Source organism: Acanthochromis polyacanthus, chromosome 11 (genome assembly GCF_021347895.1).
Source record: "Acanthochromis polyacanthus isolate Apoly-LR-REF ecotype Palm Island chromosome 11, KAUST_Apoly_ChrSc, whole genome shotgun sequence".
Classification (NCBI taxonomy): Eukaryota; Metazoa; Chordata; class Actinopteri; family Pomacentridae; genus Acanthochromis; species Acanthochromis polyacanthus.
Window position 1 is genome coordinate 32,982,265 of NC_067123.1, and position 19,483 is coordinate 33,001,747.

Sequence of the window (19,483 nt, forward strand, 5' to 3'; positions counted from 1 at the left end):
TAAATATAGAACATTTTATTCCAATTTGAGTAAATGGTGTTGAAATTCTGAAGTAAAGGTTTTAATATCAACAGGACCTTTGCATTTAAATAGTAACACTTTACATGCCTTCATCCAGTGACAATGAAAAGCTCCTTAAAAAGTTTTTTTTGCCATTTATTTCTCATATTTCCCTTGTAAGAAAGAGTTCAAGTATAAAAATTCCCAACAGTGTAAAATAGCCCATCTGATGAATATTAAGCAAAAGAAGCACAGCTACTGAAACCTCGACAATGACTATACATTCTAGTAGAGAAAAGCAGCATTTTTGCTTGTTTTTGTCAAAGTTATTGTTTTTTTTTCCTCTTATCTAAACACAGAAGAGGCAGAGTACAATCTGCATGCAAACAGGTCTGCATTTAAATAAAGTTCTTCCATACAAAAGGCATTAAACTACTATTTAATGTTCTGAAGAGTCAAAAAGATAAAAAATAAAAGTACAGTGCACGTAACAGTATCTTAAATAACTCCTACATCAACATTTTTGGTTGAGTATGTTAATAATAATAATAATAATAGTAATAATAATAATAATAATAATAAAACTAATCAATAACTTATATATGCCTTGAGATGAGTACATAATAATATTATTAATACAGTACCGCCACTAAGTCTCTACTCTCGTCAACATAGTCAACCCTCAAAAATAAATATCTTAAATAGTAGATCTCTCTCTTTTTTCATTTTTTTTTCTCTCTTAAATAGCAGTAAAAATGTAAGGCACACAGACCAACGTAAAGTCAAAGAGTAAAACCCCCTTTTTTCTCTCCACCCCACCTGGTGTTCTTGACAGACATGAGGCAGGCCAGTTGTTGGGGTGGCTTTGGTTAAAGTGTTTGTACCTGACGCCAGACGACAGCAGCACAGAGGTGGAAATGCTGACGGCGGCAGAGCCTGGGGGGCGGTGGGGCTTGGCCATGGGGCTCCGTGTCGGGTGGAAAGGGTGTAAAGTTGGTTCCCAATGGGCTCGGCCGGGGATTAAAATGTGACAGCTCAACAAACGAGCACAAGTGATGCGTTCTTTCCAGAGTGATCCGTCTGTGTGGAGCTGGAGCGGCTCTGTCCAACCCCCACCAGCAGCTGCTCTCTCTCTTTTCTCTCTTTCCTTTCTCTCTCCATCCCGGAGCAAGAGAGAGAAACACGACTGTGCTGCCTTTGTCTTTCCGACTGCTATGTGTGCAACTCTGGATGTGTGCGTCAGTGTACGTGAGAGTGAAATGTGGAAAAGCAACAGATTTAGTGTTTCTCATTGTCTGAGGCCGTTTTCAACCTCTCTCCTTTTGTCAGTGCCTTTGTTTTGTTTGCCAAGTTCCCCTTTTAGTCCACGAGTCAAGTCAGAGTTGATGACATTTTCAGTTCTTTCTGTCTTTTTTTTTTGTCTCATGGTGATTTGTTTGTTTTGCATAGGTCAAGAGGTTGAGACACAAGAGTAAATAAAAAAGGGACATTCAGCATCAGGAAGATTAAAAAAAAGAAGTAGTTCTTCAAATGTGTGTGAAACGACGAGTTCTGACTCCTCGACTTCCTGACAGAGGTCACATAATAATAGCTAACACATTGGAAACGGTTCCATTTCCCTGATTATCAGAAAATATTAACTCCAAAAAATGCATTTGAAAAGACGAAAAGAACAAGCAGAGCCCTCCATGTGTAATAATGACAATAATAAATATAAATGTTATGCGGGCATTAAATAACTGAAAACACTTGTGGAACGCGACAAGTGAAAAAAAAAGAGCATTTTTCTAAACTAACGTTAAAGACAGCAATAGGACTTGAAGGCTTAGTTGAACACCTATACCAACCACAGGGATTAGTTCCTGGATCTTCTCTCTAGAAATAAGTACTCTACTACAATGATAATAGTAATGATAATAATGATCATAGTAATAACAACAACAAGAATAAACCGTTTTCATTATTTGTTCTGCCACTTTTTTTCGTTTTCTGCTTTTTTTTTTTTGGTTGAAGCACAGCAAGTTGGAAAGTTACTGTAAAAAGTTCCCACCTCACCATCATCATCACCACCATCATCATCATCATCACCTTTTCAAAGCAACTCTGCCTCTGAGCTGCTGACACGCCACACTCTCAAGGCCACTCCCTCTTTCTTTTCCTGCTCTCCTTGTAGTAAATCAGCGGTGGCCGGGCTCGGGCCTCCTCTCTCTGCATGTCCAGTGCCTGCAGTCGCTGCTATTGCATGCGGTCGGCTTGCAACTGCTGAGGCTGGTACTGGCCGAAGGCTGCGGCGGCGGCGGCGGCCGAACCCGGGGCGGTGGTGGCTAAAGGCTGCTGGACTGCGTAGCCGTAGCCGGTGGTGGTCATGTACCCCGTGGCGGCAGGGGAGGCGGCGTAAGGATACTGCTCGTATGCGGCGGCGGCAGCGCTGGCGGCGGCTGCAGAATACTGTGCATAGGCGGCTCCGGTGTAGTCGATGTACGGGGAGGAGGCGGTGGCAGGTGCAGCGGCCGTCGGCTGCACGTGAGGGATGACCACGCTAGGCTGAACGAAGGCCTGAGGGTAGACGTAGTGGGCCGGGATGCTGTGGGAGGGGGGAAAACACACACAGTTTGTTTAATTCAGTGAAAAAACAGCAAAATGAGAGCCCACCCTAAAACCCAACTCCACCACACTGCGGCCAAGCGCCCTCCCTCCACCCAGCCCCAGTCCAATCCACCAGTCAAGAACAGCAAGGAAATGCCTGCTAGTAGGGATTAGAACAATATAGGGTTGCCAAAATAGAAAACTCTGTGAAAAGAAGAGTGGAAGGTGAGGAAAGTTTGGAACACCCAGAGGTGTTTAGCCCTCCTGTTGTCCTCATTTACGGGCACCAAAAAATACTGTTTCCTTGTCTGAAAAAAACAAAAAAATTCAGCAAAAAATTCGCCAAATTTCTGAAAATTTGCAAAACCTTAAGGAAGAAAATTCCAATAATACCTTAAAAGTTTATCTTAAAATTTTTATTTTAAAAAATCCCCCAATTTTGGCAAGAAAATTCTTGTAAATATTTTAAAAAAAAATGAGTACAAATCTTCAAAAAAAAAAAATCCTAAAAATATCTAAAGTGATTACATATATATCAATTCAATTCAATTCAATATACTTTATTGTCCCACTTGGGGAAATGTATCTAAATTTATCTCAATTTATCAGTGAAACTTTGAATGTTTTCTTTAAGAACATTCACAAAAAAAATAACCAAAATCCAGCAAAATTCACTGAATTTTGGCTGATTTTTTGTGAATGTTCTTAAAGAAAACTTTTTTAACATTTCCTTTTTTCCACCAAAAAATGTTGAAAGATTTCCCAAAAATGTTGAAAATGTGGACATCAGAAGTATAAGTGTGAAAATATATATCTTTTCCACATTTTTAAACTTTAAAACCGCTCAATTTTGACTCGCAGGACGACAGGAGGGTTAACCTCTGGGCCGCTCAGATCTGCTGAACATTTTGGAGGAAGTGATGATGTCATGGTCGCTATGGGATACAACATGGGAGACAGGTTTTCATTTTTCATCCCTGTTATAGGGTCAGTTTTGGGTTTGCGTCGTGGAGACAGAAGTGCAGGGAGGCAGAGTGAGGTGGGAGGGAAGGAAAAAGGAAAGCACAAGTGTGGGATCGGTAACCTGCAGCTCATCCGTCAGTCACTTATGGATTTGGCTCTGGTGCCGTCGCTGCCTGCTGGAGGGCGAGCAGGCAGCGGAGGGGGGCTTACAGTGCCGGGGGTGGGGGTGTGAACAGAGGAGATGAGCCCGGGGAAGCATTGTGAAAATGTCAGTGCCACTTTGACAGCTGGACAGTTTTAAAAAGGGACGCTGCTGGCCATTTCCCCCTCTGTGTCGGGACAAAGAGCCGGGGAGGCAGTGGGGGGAGCCGGGACTAGGCTCTGCACTGAGAGGGATGTTTCGATTAAATAAACAGTTCTGAACAATGAGCACATTCTGCCCTCCATGACATAGCCTTATCCCACCCCCACCCCCCCACCCCCCCACCTCCACCCCCGCCCCACCTCCACCCCCGCCCCCTCCAAACTCTAATCGGTCTGGAAACTCAGTTGGATGGCAAGCATGAGGGGAGCTTTTGAAATTTACATGACTGAGAGAAGTCAAGTGACAACTTTTGACTGAGGATGAAAAAATGAATTTGAGTCTTTGATGTCACCTCCCTCCATGTTGGAGATAAAAGTAGAGTCAAATTCAATCTGATGAGAGGCATCAGGCTTAACAGATATTGGACGAGACTCCAGCAAACAGCCATGTGTCTGAGTTTGAATAAACACGGCTGATAAATCAATGAAACCTAATGTAATCAGCGGACATCAGGTGGTCACTTTGGATTTGGAGAGAAAAGAGAAGGGGTGGAAAATGTTCAAGAGAGAAAGGCAGAATCTATCGTGGCAACCCTATTGTGAGCACTCCATTATCCAATCCAATCCACATCGCAACCGAAAACAGTGGACCAGGAGAGAAACAGGAAAAACAACAACAGCAAAGTGTCAGAGAGAAAGAAATATGTAAAAAAAAAAAAAAAAAAAAAAACCCTCGACTACACTGACTACAAGAACAACAACGACAAGGCCACAGCACAATCACTCCACTGGAAGGACAAAAAAGTGAAAGGAGAAGTGTAAGCTAAGTAAGCAGGCATGTAGAGGAATGACACACACACACACACACACACACACACACACACACACACACACACACACACACACACACACACACACACACACACACACACACACACACACACACACACACACACAAACACACACACAGGCATCTTTAAAGACCACGAACGAAATATCTGAGTGACACCGGGCTGAAAAACATCTGAAACTGTATTTTTTTTTCCTTCATGTGACGCTGAAATCCTCATTTAAACCTCACGCTAATGAAAGTCAGCAGGTCGAGGCAGGTTTTCAGGATCCCTAAAGCTGCCTAATCAGAAACTCCCACACATGGCTGCAGAGAGTCTGACGTAAAATCAAAGAATTAAGAGCAAAGAGGGAGGATATTCCTCACATTTGGAGCGGACGACGCACTGATTTGCTGATATCTGATATGCAAATCGGATTGACGTAAGGCGCAAACACACAAGACAAACAGATGCACACACTGTGATGAAGGGATTAAAAAAAGCTCTGTGTTTAATTGTGTTTGCAACATTTTTGTTTCAGACAAGCAATTGACAGCGTAAAATAAGGTTTTTATGTTTGATGTTTGTACAAATCTCCAGTGAGAACCTCTGATTTAATCATTCTAATCTGATAATCTAAAAAAATACATCAAGTTTTAGAGTCAAGAATTGAATCTTTGTGCATGCTTTGAGCCATTCACTTTAAATTCTAGCTTCTCGTGCAGTTAAAGGTCTGTATTTAATGTACAGTAGATGATGGTGGGAATAACTTAACTGGAAACAGATTGAGCTTGTGTACTGTTTTTAGTTACAACTGGATGGATCCATAAAAGCCTGAGACATTTTCTTTATATCCTGTCATAGAATTCCAAAACATTAGGCCTTTATATAGAAGGTTTTACAGAGTTGCCTGCAGCGGTGGGAGCTTTACGGCCCTTCAATCCGCCTTGTGGGAACAGCGCTCATGACTTTGGGCATTAGAGAAACATTAAACATTTCAGTAGCTGCTGAACGTGGCTAACATGGAGGCTGCAGCTCGGACAGTTTTGGAATCAAACTCTCAGCTCGGTGCATTTTGTCCATTTCAGCTCTGTATCTATGGGATGGCGTGGGCAGAATAACACGCATGCACAAACATGCACATATACGATCACATACAGCACATAGAGGAGTTGGCGGACAAAGATGTGATCTGTACCAATGTGGCTTTCTTAACCCTCTTGTTGTCCTCATTTACGGACACCAAAAAATATTGTTTCCTTGTCTGAAAAAAATTCCAAAAATTCAGCAAAAAAAAAAAAAAATCCTCAAATTTCTGAAAATCTGCAAAACCTTCAGGAAGGAAAATCCAATAATTCCTTAAAAGTTCCCTTTAAAAGTTTTATTTAAAAAAATGCCCCCAAATTTGGCAAGACAATTAATCTTGTGAATATTTTTTAAAAATGAGTAAAAATCTTCCGAAAAAAAATCCTAAAAACATCTAAAGTGATTACATATATATCAGTAAAACTTCTAATATTTTCTTAAGAACATTCACAAAAAAATCAACCAAAATCCAGCGAATTTCGCTTAAGAAACATTTTTAACACTTCTCTATTTCCACCAAAAAATGTTCACAGATTTCCCAAAAATGTTGAAAATGTGGACATCAGAAGTTTCACTGTGATTTTTTTCCCCAAACATTTTCAAACTTTAAAACTGGTCAATTTTGACCCGCAGGACAAGACGAGGGTTAAAAGGGTTAATAAAATGGTCGTAAAATGAAACTGTAATATTTGTGTGGACGCGCTGCTACCTCCAGTGTGTCTGACTGTTCCTCTGTGTCTTCACTGGAATGTCATGTAACCCAGCGGTCATTAAAGTTCACGGCTAAATAAAGGTTCTCCTCTGTCGCTGTCTGCTGAGGGGAACCGGTGTGTGCGAGGCGATGTGTGTTGGTTGGTTGTGTATGAGCGGTTGGCGGTTCACACCTGCCTTGCTTTGATAGACTTTTGTTATCATGGCCAAGCCACAGATGGATCTGGTGTCCAGTTTGCCTCTGAGCACAGCAGGACTTTAGTCAGTCACAACACAGAAGGCTACTTGGATCAGGTTTGTTTCTTTAAACTGTCACAATATCAGCTTTTAGTGCATGATCATCAATGGCCAAAAGGATTTAAAATACTTAAATTATCATGGTTACTGTAACAAAAAAATAAAAAAAAAATTTAAAAAAATCAATATACTGCTATCAGTCAAATTTGTCTTTAACTTTTTATTGTGTATTTTGTCTATTTTCTATTAAAACTATTTTTTTAGACTGACATCAATATTTGAGTTTTTAAAGCCCCCTTCTGCTGAAAACCAAGTTTGTTTTTATCTCGTTAACATGTCCCTATGGTGTTGTTAATAGGCTACAAGACACATCATGAGCAAAATCAGCATTAGAAACAGGAATTCCAGAGGTGAGTTTAAATAATGAAAACTAAATGGAAAGAGGTGAATTTTTGGAGAAAACGGTGGAATTCAGCTTCAAATTATGAGATTCGAAGTCAGATTTTTGATCCAATTATTCAAATTTCACAATTTAAAATCAAAATATGATACTGAAATCCAAATTTTTGTTAGTTTTTCAAATTTCACAATTCAAATTTAAAGTAAAACATTCACATTCGGTTTCTAGTGACACATTTGTGCCCATATACAAGTATTAGTACTTGCATTGCCAGGCCTATCTGCAAAGTATTACTGCCAAATACTTTATGCTTAAGCGTAATCATTATCTAATTATTTGAAGCAAAAGTCTTGTAATTGTGGTGTAAAGTAGCTTTAGAATAGGTGAGCTGGTGTGTTGGGCTGCAACGAGAGGGGCGGAGTCTGCTCAAAGCCATTCATTTTACAGGATGCAATGGAGCTGAGTTATATCTGAGCCATTTTAAGGGGATATTTAAGGGATATTTTCACATAAACACTCAGAGATGAGTTTTTAGAGGAGTAATCAACGCATGGAGAGGGACTTAAATCTCATCACTCTCATCATGATAGCCTTTCATCAAACATGGAAGTCTATTAACAGCAAAACTTCAAACCAATATAAGCTGTAATCTAGTTAAAATTGGAGAGTGCATCAAGAGAGTTTGAGATTGAGTTTGAGAGAGTGCAGAAAAAGTTTGTGAGCATTTTGTGGGCATGAGAAGACGTTTAGCTAGAATCATGTGCCATGTCTATGTACCTACTTAGTTACTCTTATGGGATTGGGGAAGCTTTTCGGCCATGATTCAGCTGACGACGGCGTACACTTATGTACAAGGGAAAGTGCAGGGTTCTCAAGATCTTTGAGGCAAGTTTATGATTTTTGACTTCCGTTTGAGTTTCCATCAAATCCAAATTTTCACTTTGAGTTTTCTTGTGCGGATTACAAACTGGAAAATCTTAACATTCACAGCTTTGAATACAAGAAAGGATAGGCTACATACGCTTTAATCTAGTAGATTTGCCCAATTGGTCCTCGTTTGTGCAGATTGATTAGACTTTAGTCAGCAATGGACTTCTGTATCTTCACAGATTTTTCACAAAATGACCGAAGGTTCTGGGTCACATGTGATGGCTAACTTGTTAACTAATAAATGCACATTTACAGGCTGTATGTGAGATGTCACATCCCTGCTCTTTACATGACAGAGAGAAACAGCTCCCACACCCTCACCGGACCCCCCCAACACACACACAACTCAGCTTCATGCGACTGCAGCGTCAGCATTCAGGGCTTTGTGTGACACAATGGGTGCGCTTGTTTTCCTTAACACCACGAGCCCATGTGACGAAAGCTCGCTCCGAGAGAATAAGAGAGAGAGAAAGAGACATCCAGACATTTGTTTGTGTCACATTGGAGACTTTGGTGCGTTGACCTGAGCTGAAGCTGAAAGATGCAAACACACACAGACATACATACGAACACAATAAGACCTCACATGTACCAGCACAACCAGACACACATAACAGCACATACAGCTCACATAATGACTCATCATTCACTCATAAGCACATTTCTGACGCTGCTATATCACCACATGTCAAAATTTGGAAAGAGGTGGGACAGCTGTACAGGCCGAAACCACAATAATGTGAAAGTGAAACGCTTCAGAGTGAATTTTTCTCTGCTCTGTTGTGTTAATGTGAGGAACACCAGGAAGATGCTATGAGCGCACACACAAGCAGTGATGGGTTTGGTTATTCTGAGGGCAAAGTGTGAGGGGTAGGTGAAAAAAACAAGAAAAAACACAAAGAAACTCCACACAGAAAATCCACCACTCGCTCAAACAAGACAGCACATCCTGTTAAACAAAACAGGTCAACCACAAGCTAAAAGCAATTAAAAAATGAAAAACTTTGCTCCTCCTCTGCAAAGTTGACACGCTTCCACAAAAAAAGAAAAAAGAACACCCCAAAAAATTCAATCAATCCAGCTTTTTTTTTTCTTTTCTTTTTTTTTTTTTTGGTCACTAAAGTCAGAAAGCACACGGTTTAGCTAACAACACCACTTCATAACTGCACACAAAGCTACGTTCTATTCAAGTAAAATAAGAAGAAAAGTCAAAATGAAACCCACGTACATGCATCTGTAATCACCATTTTGAGAGCTTGTTTGTGTGTGTTTGAGTCTACAGGTAATTCCTTTCTCTGATCTGTCATTATGCTCGCAGAACTATTCCACAAAGCAGCACAGTAAGCTTAACCGAGAGCGAGCCTGTCGAACCAGAGAAAGATAGATAACATTGAGTCAGGCTGGAAGTTTCCATCATTGTCCACTCAGCAAACACACACTCACACACTTTCTTTTTTACAAACAGGCAAACCTAGAAAAGGCAGTTTGACTGGCTTTTTTGGTGGATGACGACTTAAAAAAATGTGAAATATTACATATTATCCACCTTTGACAATCAGCCATTCATTCCAGGAGAAAAAGCATAAAGGATCACACATATTGTATCAATTATAACAAATTAAACTGAATATTTTAGTCATTAAACACACATAGATTCATCAGTTCTTACCCGTAAGGCCTTTGGATGAACGCAGGGTGAATTTGGGGAACACCAAAGGTAAAACCTGAAAAATAAAACAACTTTAAATTCGGAAAAGACTGACGAGCTGAGCAGCTATAACCCAGTAACCTCCTAACATGTTGCTACATCTGCAGCACACATTTGAAAAACAACAGACCGTCTGTACCTGGCTGCATCACCCGAGGTTTGGCCCCCAGGTAGGCCAGGTTGACGTTGGCCTTCCTGCCATCGATGATTGGGTTGGGGTCCTTGCAGGCCCGGTCAGCGGCCGAGCGGTCGGCCATCGTCACCTGACAGGAGGCAAAAACAGAGCATGAGAAAGATGTGCAGACTCCTCAGCCGTCACAGCACAGATAGCAGTGTATAAAATATTATAAACTCATGGCTGCGTGTAGAAGGGAAACACATTTTTATACTGAGGTGTGTGTGCAGGATTCTTCTCTCTGTGGCGGGTATTTGGCAGCGCACACACATTTATCACCCTCATGCGGATGTGATGAAGCTATGAGCAGTGAATGGGAGCCAAGCTGGGATTGAGCAGTCACTTCCATTGCAACAACTGGACTTTATTATTCAACTCTGAGCTTTAGAGCCATCAGTGTGCTTTAAGCATAAGTGAGAAGACAATAAATGCATGATTATGATCCAAATGTGTCAATAAAGAGAAAATCTAAGCAAAAGGTGGAGCAAATTCAGTTGAACCAAACATACAAGAGCAGAAAATAAGTCAAAGCTACCTCTCAAATGTAATTAAAGTTAACAATTAAGACTATATTTGCTTTCCAGATCAGTCTCCTTGGATTCTCTTGTTACATTTTTCTTGAAGCAGATCTGAAATATGTATAACCCTGCCTCAAAAGACAGTTTTCAAACTTACAGAGTGATTTATGTCTCCAAAAATGCGCCTGAAATGGTTTTGGTGCCAGATTTCATGACAGCTTGGAGCAATTATGTGTAGTTATTTCTTTTCCAGTGTTGTAAACAGCTTGAAGACGATGAAACCACGAGTGTTTCAGAAAACTGCCTCTGAATTATCAAGATATTATCGTGCGCCCACCAGAGCTGTCAGCGAGTGGCAGCTCACTGAAAAACGTGTCAGGGCGCATACCAACGCGCAACAAGTCGGTGGGTGCGAGATTGCAACAGAAGCCAGTGACAAATTTAAGCAGGGCCTTCTTATCAAAACATAAACAACCCGTGACCGCAGAAAGATATATCAATGTTAGTCATGATGTTGTGAAAGACCGCAACAGCCAAGACGCGTTACAGAAAACACTTGGATTGGATTCGTGCGTAAAAGTTTCACTGTGCGTAAAACGGTGAAAAATGGATATTTTAGAGTGATACTTACAAATCCATAACCTCTAGACTTGCCGGTCTGTCTGTCAGTGATCACCACCGCTTCTTCAATCTCACCAAAAACTTCAAAATATTTCCTGAGACTTGAGTCCGTGGTGTGGTAGGGAAGCCCCCCGACAAAAATCTTCGTGTAAGTCGTGTCCTTTTGCGTGGTGTGCATCGTTAGTGCAAAAATACAATAAATAGAAACAACACGAAATAATAGTGCAATGTCTCCTTATCGGTAATTCTTTGGATGCAGAGAGAGAGAGAGAGAGAGGAGAGACAGGAGAGTTCAGCTGGCTCTAACTTTTTTCAGAAGAGAAAACAACACACAAAAAAAAAACTTCGACAGTGATGAAGCCTGGAGGTAGATTTATCTTGCGACAGTAAAGAGGGCAGTAATATGGAGCGGATTGTCCCAAAGATACCATCAGGTGTTTCCAGCTCTTCTTGGTAACTCTGCTGTCTAACTAAATAGGTTTGGGACCCATTCCTAAAAGCGCTGCCTCAAACCCCACCCAGTTTTCAGTCTGACTCTCTGCCCGCCCACCGATCAGGGCGCACAAACAGCTGGGAAGCCTGCTCAGTGCGAAACACTGGAGCTCCTTCACTCAGACTCATCCAACGCTGCAATCACGTTTAATTAACCATCGAGGGCCAACAAAACCTGACACCTGATGATGGGACAAAGACATATGGAGGCTTTCAGGAGACGTGCAAAATAAAATAATGGCTTTTTGTGCTGTCTTTGCAAACACTAACCTTTATTTGTTTTGTGTTTTTTGGTCAGATTAGGGATTTTTTTTGTTTGTTTGCTGGAAGGAAAAGTTCTAAAAAGTTTCCACATAAACAGCCGGTCGCTCAGGGGACATGACAGCAGTGAGCAGACTAACAGGTGCAGCTTTGCAGTAGAGACAGTCCACTTGTGGGGGGTTGACAGAGTTTTGGCAAGTTTCTGCAGAAAGCCAGAAGGCACACAATGAAATAAGTGTAGAGCACACTAACGCTGCTGTCCCTAGAAGACCTGTGATTGTGCTTTTCTACGAACATTTTGCTTTATCAAAGGTTAAAAAGTCACAGGTTTCACTGTTTCCACTGCTGATACGCACATATAACAGGTTTGTAGACAAATCTAGCTCTAATTTATGCCTATTTTAGGATAACAAACTCAAAGAAGATGCACTGAGGCACGTTGTTTTGTCTTAAAAGGATAAGTTTCTGCATTTGTTGGAGTTTTCTATGTAATTTTCTGGTGTCTTAACCTCAATTTTAAATCAGTCAATACCTTCTTAAACTTAATAGTTAAGATAGTCACACACATTTAACATTAATCTGACTTCTCTACTAAAAAACACTTTGGCTCGACTTATGTTGTTACAAATGTGACTTCACCCGACTAAAACAAACAGTCATGCACTCATTGATGTAGGCGCACTCAAATTGCGTAAAATAGGAAAGTTGCTACAATGAGGGATGATCAGCAGTCAGAGATCAGCTCAGTCAACATCAGAGATTAAAATAACTTGTCGTCCTCTGACTGCTGGATCTCTGGAGCTCCGTTTGAGCGGCCACGATGACTAATTCACCTCCAGTAATGTGAGAGGGAGCTCTGCTGTTAATCATTTATGCCGGCTCGCTTCTGTAAGCGCTCTGTTGCTGGCCTACATATATCCATCTCTCTCCAGTGTAACACGGCGAGTTGACACATTTGCATCAGGAACATTACATGTGTCACACCAGTGTTCAGTTAAAACCTCACAGTTAAAATATGACTCAAAATCTTCTTTAATTTGTGATTTTTTTCTCCTTGCTGGCTAATAGAATCTGTATTCTCAGAGATAACAGCATGACAAAGGCCCAGAGATGCAGCCACATCTGATCTGAATGTGAATTGCTCCTGCACGACTCCACATCACAATGAAATGCAACCTGATGAAGCGTCTTTCTGCGGTGTATCTGTTCGCCCGCTGTTTTATTAATGCAGCCACACGCCCTTTAAAGTCCGAGCAGAGCCGTGAAAAAAAGGGGAGCCAGGATCGAGTTTCTCAGGCTCTACAATGGGGATGCGGTCAGGTTGCGTGCTCTTATTGTCTGTGCTCATGTGCAGCATGCTGACTAGTCTGAATCCTCTCCAACAATACGGTGGCCCCCGCTGAGAACTTCATTTATCTTTTCTTCCTGGTAATCTTCAGGAAAACTTCAGCACATGTCAGCGATCCTCTCCAGAACTATACTTTGTAAATTCATTCATTTTCTATAACAACACAATAGAAACAGTTTAATCACGAGGAAGGCTGCCATGTTGGAGGGTTTGTGCTTGCCACCCATTTAGCTTTAGCCCACTTGTCAGGCAGAGGAGAGCTAAAGGTCAGAGGTCAGAGAAACAGCTGAATACCCACAGCACTAAGGTCACACCCACAAAAACCACAACCCCAGTCTAGAAAAAACACATCTAAAAGTTCAGATATTTGAGTTTTTTCTTCAACTTCAACAAAATCTTCTTTCACAGAAGCAACATTTTGAGAAAAATGGGACTTTTATTGATTAACAAGAAGCTTTAAATGTGTCTATTCACTCAAGGCACTTCCTCAGGTCACCAGAAAGCATGTCCATGTAGCTCATCTTCTAGCGGCAGTACAAGTACTGAAACAGCACCATCTAATGTCCAACAGGACAACTGCCCAACCTCCACATATGCAGAATTATTTTTCACAATACATCCATCCATTCTCTATACACCGCTTTATCCTCACTAGGGTCACGGGGGGTGCTGGAGCCTATCCCAGCTGACTTGGGCGAAGTCAGAGGACACCCTGGACAGGTCGCCAGTCTGTCTCAGGGCTACATATACAGACGAACAATCACACTCACATTCACACCTACGGACAATTTAGAGTCATCAGTTAACCTCAGCATATTTTTGGACTGTGGGAGGAAGCCGGAGTACCCGGAGAAAACCCACACATGCACAGGGAGAACATGCAAACTCCATGCACAAAGATCCCGGGCTCAGGCCAAGACTCGAACCAGGGATCTTCTTGCTGCAAGGCGAAAGTGCTAACCACTAGTCCACTGTGCAGCCCTATTTTTCACAATACAGTGTAAAGCAAAAATCTATTTGATTTGTTGGCAAGAGCATAAAATCTTATTTTTAAAGCAGTCACTGAGGTAAATCACATTGTGTTTAAAATAAAACCCTCGCATTCCTTTGTGCTTATTGCTGAGCTTATTAATCGAACAATTTATAGGCTAATTCTACTCCTGAAAACAAATAACTCACATTCTAGCTACCGCTGTGAGGCAATTTCTCACCCAGAAATTTACATTTTTACATTTCTCCTACATTTTTTACAGGTTTTAAAGCCTTGTACAAAATGAATTATTTCTTTGCTGTCCTCCTTGTGCAGACTAATGGCTCATTTGTGTAGTAATTTAAAATATTTCGTCTTTGTCCTCTACGTGTTGAAAGCTAGAATCACTCTCCAGTTCCCCTGAGGCTGAGAGAAGCTGACCCGCTGTGAGCTCCTCCACCTGGGTCAACTCCTCACTTCCCCTCTCAGCACCTTCGGCTCTGTTATCTCCCCTCTCTCCTCCCCCCTCTCCCCTCCTTTCATCCCTGCCATCACTTCCAGCCTGTCTCACCCACTCTCCCCCTTCTGCTGCTTCACGTTCAATCTGGCTTTCATGAGGCGGAGTTGGAGCTGCATCAGGGATGAGAGGTGACCTTAGAGGCTCCACAGGGGTGAAGGATGCGTCTTCATCCTCCCCCACGCTGGAGATGGGAGCAGGGCCACGAACACGAGCCGACTTGGTCCTTAAACGTGTCTTGAGTTTGTCTTCCCTAGACTGAAAGGTTAAGGAGGGGACCGTGTGGGAGGGAAAGGTGAGATTAACGGTGAGGGGGAGAAAGGCACTTTGACACAGACACAGACACAGACAGACACAGACACAGACACAGACACAGACACAGACACAGACAGACACAGACACAGACACAGACACAGACACAGACACAGACACAGACAGACACAGACACAGACACAGACACACACGGTACCTTGCGTCTCTCCTCAGCGAGCCTCATCTTCTCATCAATCTCCTCTCTGCTGTGGAGACTTTGAGCCTTTTTGGCCTTCAGAGATTCCAGTCTGGCAGGAGGCCGTCGTCTGACCCCCTCCCTGTCATCCAGCTGAGACACACACAGACACACACGCAAAATAATACATCTTTAAAGCATGTAATCCTCCAGTAACAGTTCATACTGCAGGGCCAGGTGGGGGTCATGTTTTTTTCCCCACTTTTATTCAGTCTTGTGTTTTATACTAACAACTGTCATGAGTTTCACGTCACTCTTTGTTGCCTAAAGTCCTTTTCTGGACATTGATTAAATCCCTAAAAACGTCTGTGTATAAAAAATACATAATTCGAAGTTTCTACAATTCTACAATTTCCTTTAGCAGATTCTTTTATCCAAAGCGACGTACGTCTGAGAGCAGATACAACACAAGAAACAGAAAAGCCGTTTTTTTCAGTGAAAATAGCATTAAACTATTTAGAAATACAGTCTAGACATTGATAATGTAAAATTCTAGCTGGAAACGGCTGATTTTTAAAGGGGAACTGCGTTTTTTTTCAACCTGGGGTCTGTTTTCATATGTCATTTCATACATGTGAGTGATGGAGAAATGAATTTTGGACATAGCTCCAGTATTTAGCCAGTCAGGCAGCTTCGCAGCTCAGCTAGCGAAAAATATGGGGCAACTTTTTTCCCACACTGACCGGCTCGGATAGTCTCAATGAGTGTCCCACAACATACTAGAGATGAGAAGTGAACGAAAACCTCCACATTACTTGGCGATCGCTATTTGTTGTGGTCTGTATCCAAATCTCGGGATGCTAGAAAGCAAATCTCAGGACGCTAGAAAGCAAATCTTGTTCCGAAATCGCGCGATAGCTCGCACCAAAACACCGGTGATAGCGCAAGCAAGATTTTGGAACAAGATTTTCTTTCTAGCGTCCCGAGATTTGGATACAGACCACAAATGTTATTTGTTATTTTGCTTGGTCAGATGGGGTTGTATGAAATGCAATGCACCTGTGAGATCACAATACCAAAACAATGAAAATCTAAGGTATTCTCATAAGGCAGCCTAACAGTATCCATACAGTACCCCTTCAGGTCTAACAAAGTAAATTTCCACCTGCAGAAGGTAGCAGATAATGGGCCTGTTAGTCTCCTCTACATTGACCTGTTTAAACCAGGTACCCACCATGATGCTGTAGGCCTCTGGAGCCCCGCTGCTCTTCTCTCTGCTCTGCCCCACTGGGATGATGCCCTGATTCAGCAGCTCCTCCAGGATCTCACTGGACTTAGGACGCTCCTGTACCGTACTGTCTCGCCTCAGTAAGCCTGGCGCGACAGAACAGATAAACTTCTCTTCAACACTGGATTTTCTCTACAGTGGGATGTTTTAATCGGCTTGTTGGGGGACGTACTCACAGTCTTGTGCGATTCTGTTCACCTCATCGTCTCTCACTGTGTCAGATGTTGGAGGAGGGAGTTGTGTCGACACTTCTCCAGGTAAATGTGGGATCTCTCTGTTCTCCATCACCACACCGCTGTCTGTGGTGCCCTTCGACACCGCCGAGTCTCCACGACCACCGACTTTACTTCCAGTCTCATCCTGGCAGCACAGATACAGAATAAATGCAGAAAAAAACGCATCACTGCATCCTGACATCGTTCTGTACAGCAAGGGTGTCAAACATGCGGCCCGTGGGCCAAAACCGGCCCTCCAGAGGGTCCAATCCAGCCCGTGGGACGACTTTGTAAATTGTAAAAATTCCAGAGAAGACATTAACTGAAGATTGTAAATTTGGAAAACTATAAATTTAAAACAATTTCCAGACCATGAAAAGTTGTTCTGATCATAAAGTAAAATACTAGGTTGGTCATTTTGTTGCTTTGTGTCTCATTTTCATAATATTTTGTCGTGGTTGTTTTTGTCTTTTTCTGTCTGACTTTAGTTGTTTGTCTCATGGGTTTGTAGTTTTGTTTCTCGTTTTTGTTGTTTTGTGTTTTATTTGTCTCGCCTGTGTTTTTTGTCGTGTTGTCATTTGTTGTCTTGTGCCATTCATGTAATGTTTTGTCTCGTTTTTGTCGATTGGCCATTTTATGTCGCTTTGAAACCTTTTTGTTCAATTTTTTGTCGCTGTTTTTGTTTTGTTTCATGCCGTTTGTCTCATTTTTGTCTTGTTTTTGAAATATATTTCCTTTTTCATCTGACTTCTATTATTTGTCACGTTTTTGTCATTTTTTGTCTCATTTGTGTCATTTGTGGAATTTTTTGTCTCGTTTTTGCTTTTTTGGTGTCTTTTGTTGTTTTGTTTCTCGCATTTGTCATTTTTTGTCTCATTTTTGTTGTTTGTCCATTGTTTTGTAGCTTTTAACTTTTTTGTCTCATTTTTCTTAAGAAATTTCAGGATGTTCATGATGTCCTATAAAAACATAATTCCTTAAATGTGAACATTTTCAGAATGCACTTTTTTACACTAAAAAATAGGAAACGTTAGGAGTGTGGCTGTGATTTTACTGGTTCGGATCACTTGGGATCAAACTGGGCTGAATGTGGTGTGTGAGTTTGACTATCTCAGGAATGGCGTTGTCAAGGAGTCACCTGTGTGCTGGCATATTGTCATGAACACAGTAGCTCAGGAACAATAATAATAATACACTACAAATGACATCCTCTCACATTATCGCAGCTGAACAGATTCTCAAAAAAAACCCCGGTAGTGGTGGTGTCACAGAGTATTCTGTGATCAGAGGAAATCTGTCACCTAATGAAGAATTAAACTAATTATCGATATTGATTGAAGTGAAACTTAGAGATATTTTTAACAGGATTTCTGCTGCTTTATTCTTGAACTCTGCTGCATTTCAAAGGAAAATCTATTTTTTACCTCATGATGTTAATCTGACAACTGTAGTTTTGAAGATTAAGAGTTTTTAGACTAAAAACATTTGAAGACAAATAATATTGTCTTATCCTCTAATACTGTATGACTCATGGGTGTGGATCGGAACAACACAACAGCATGTAAGGCAATTAAAATGAGCTTATCCTTTACCAACATCTCTGAAATAAACCTATTTTAATTAGTAACTTTATTTTGATATGTTAAGTGTTGTGAAGTTTTAAGAAATACTTTTCAGTTAGTGTGCAACCTCAAGGGTTCATGGCCACCAAAATGTAATTTTTATCGATTTATTTAATTATTTAACAGTTGCTAAAACCAAAATGACTCAGTTCTCCATTAATGCTAGTAAGATAGATTGTCACATATACGCGAATAAATGTAAACACAGAGAATAAACTAATGAATATCAGAACTGTGAGTATTTAAACTCAGGCAGTTTTTGGTCAGCTCTTCCTCAGCGTCACATTTACTGCTACACAGATTTGACCGCAACACCTGTAACGTCTGGTTGCTGTTCCTCAGTGTTTTACCTGAATTTCTGGCTCAAAACACGAACAGAGTCCGACCGGAACACATTTTTGACCACAAATGTAAAACATAACCCCGTTCTGACCTCCACTAAGGTGTTTTATGTGACCTGTAGGGCTTGTGGAAACTACCTGGTCTCCGTTCAGCTCTCCGGCCGTCAGCGGTCGGACCGTCGTTTGCGAGGAGTTTCCGCATCCCATCTTCACCTGAGAACAGCGAGGTGAGGAGAGTCCATAAAGGTCCTAAAAGTGGGGATTAATCACCGCTCGGCGTGTTTTCAGTCAAGATATTGACCCGTGTAGCCCCGCATTCCTACACTCAGACGCTGCCCGTCGCCATGGAGAGGGGCCGTTGCTAGGGACGGTTGCTACAATAAATCTGACCCGGTTAAAGATGTGACACACGGGACAAGCTGAAGGTGTCGACCTGGACACAACACACACCTACACACACTGCTTTATCACAGGTTTTACTGACACTGATTGTCCTGTAGCTCCAAGAAACACTAAACACCACCAATAATAAATATTATATCCGGGTCATTCCAGAATTGGAGAACATTTTATGTCCCAGCCATCAATTTCGAATAGTCCATGTAAATACTAAAACATGCAGCTGTTGTGAAAATGTTCCCTGCTTTTTTTCTCCATATCTGCCCCCTCCCGCCACCCTTCTAGTTTTATCTAATTTGAGCCTTTTCTTTACTTGCCATTCTTTCCATTTTGCTCCCTTTGAAACTTTATTTTAAACAAAACCAAAACATATCAGCACTGGGCAGCCTAAAAAATTGTAAGCCTGTTCTGTCTCTTTGAAGACCAAATCTAGAAAAACTATGAGAAAAAAAATGTTTGAAAATATTTCTAAAATACCAAATAAGTCTAGAGTTGCCTCTAAAATGCCATTTTT

At 41.4% G+C, this 19,483-nt stretch overlaps 2 protein-coding genes across 2 annotated transcripts; both read right to left on the bottom strand.

The window, feature by feature from the left end:
• Window positions 1-13,459, bottom strand: rbm24a (RNA binding motif protein 24a). The gene is made up of 4 exons (XM_022202293.2): window positions 11,079-13,459; window positions 9,894-10,017; window positions 9,716-9,770; window positions 1-2,584 (listed from the first exon to the last, which is right to left on the bottom strand). The coding sequence occupies exons 1-4, from the start codon at window positions 11,244-11,246 to the stop codon at window positions 2,236-2,238; spliced, it is 696 nt and encodes a 231-aa protein (XP_022057985.1). The 5' UTR covers window positions 11,247-13,459; the 3' UTR covers window positions 1-2,235.
• A 126-nt stretch (window positions 13,460-13,585) lies between these two features.
• stmnd1 (stathmin domain containing 1) lies at window positions 13,586-19,013 on the bottom strand. Its single transcript, XM_051956000.1, has 5 exons — window positions 18,709-19,013; window positions 16,569-16,752; window positions 16,339-16,478; window positions 15,126-15,257; window positions 13,586-14,914 (listed from the first exon to the last, which is right to left on the bottom strand). The coding sequence occupies exons 1-5, from the start codon at window positions 18,775-18,777 to the stop codon at window positions 14,501-14,503; spliced, it is 939 nt and encodes a 312-aa protein (XP_051811960.1). The 5' UTR covers window positions 18,778-19,013; the 3' UTR covers window positions 13,586-14,500.
• Window positions 19,014-19,483: the final 470 nt, after the last annotated feature.

Excerpts from the sequence above, each read along its gene's own strand:
- rbm24a (XM_022202293.2), bottom strand. The coding sequence starts at position 11,246 with ATGCACACCACGCAAAAGGACACGACTTACACGAAGATTTTTGTCGGG. Across the intron at positions 10,018-11,078 it reads AGTCTAGAGGTTATGGATTT|GTGACGATGGCCGACCGCTC; the intron begins GTAAGTATCACT and ends GCCTCCTGTCAG. Across the intron at positions 2,585-9,715 it reads TTCATCCAAAGGCCTTACGG|CATCCCGGCCCACTACGTCT; the intron begins GTAAGAACTGAT and ends CCCCTCCCACAG.
- stmnd1 (XM_051956000.1), bottom strand. The coding sequence starts at position 18,777 with ATGGGATGCGGAAACTCCTCGCAAACGACGGTCCGACCGCTGACGGCC. Across the intron at positions 16,753-18,708 it reads GAGAGCTGAACGGAGACCAG|GATGAGACTGGAAGTAAAGT; the intron begins GTAGTTTCCACA and ends CTGTGCTGCCAG. Across the intron at positions 14,915-15,125 it reads TCGCTGAGGAGAGACGCAAG|TCTAGGGAAGACAAACTCAA; the intron begins GTACCGTGTGTG and ends TTAACCTTTCAG.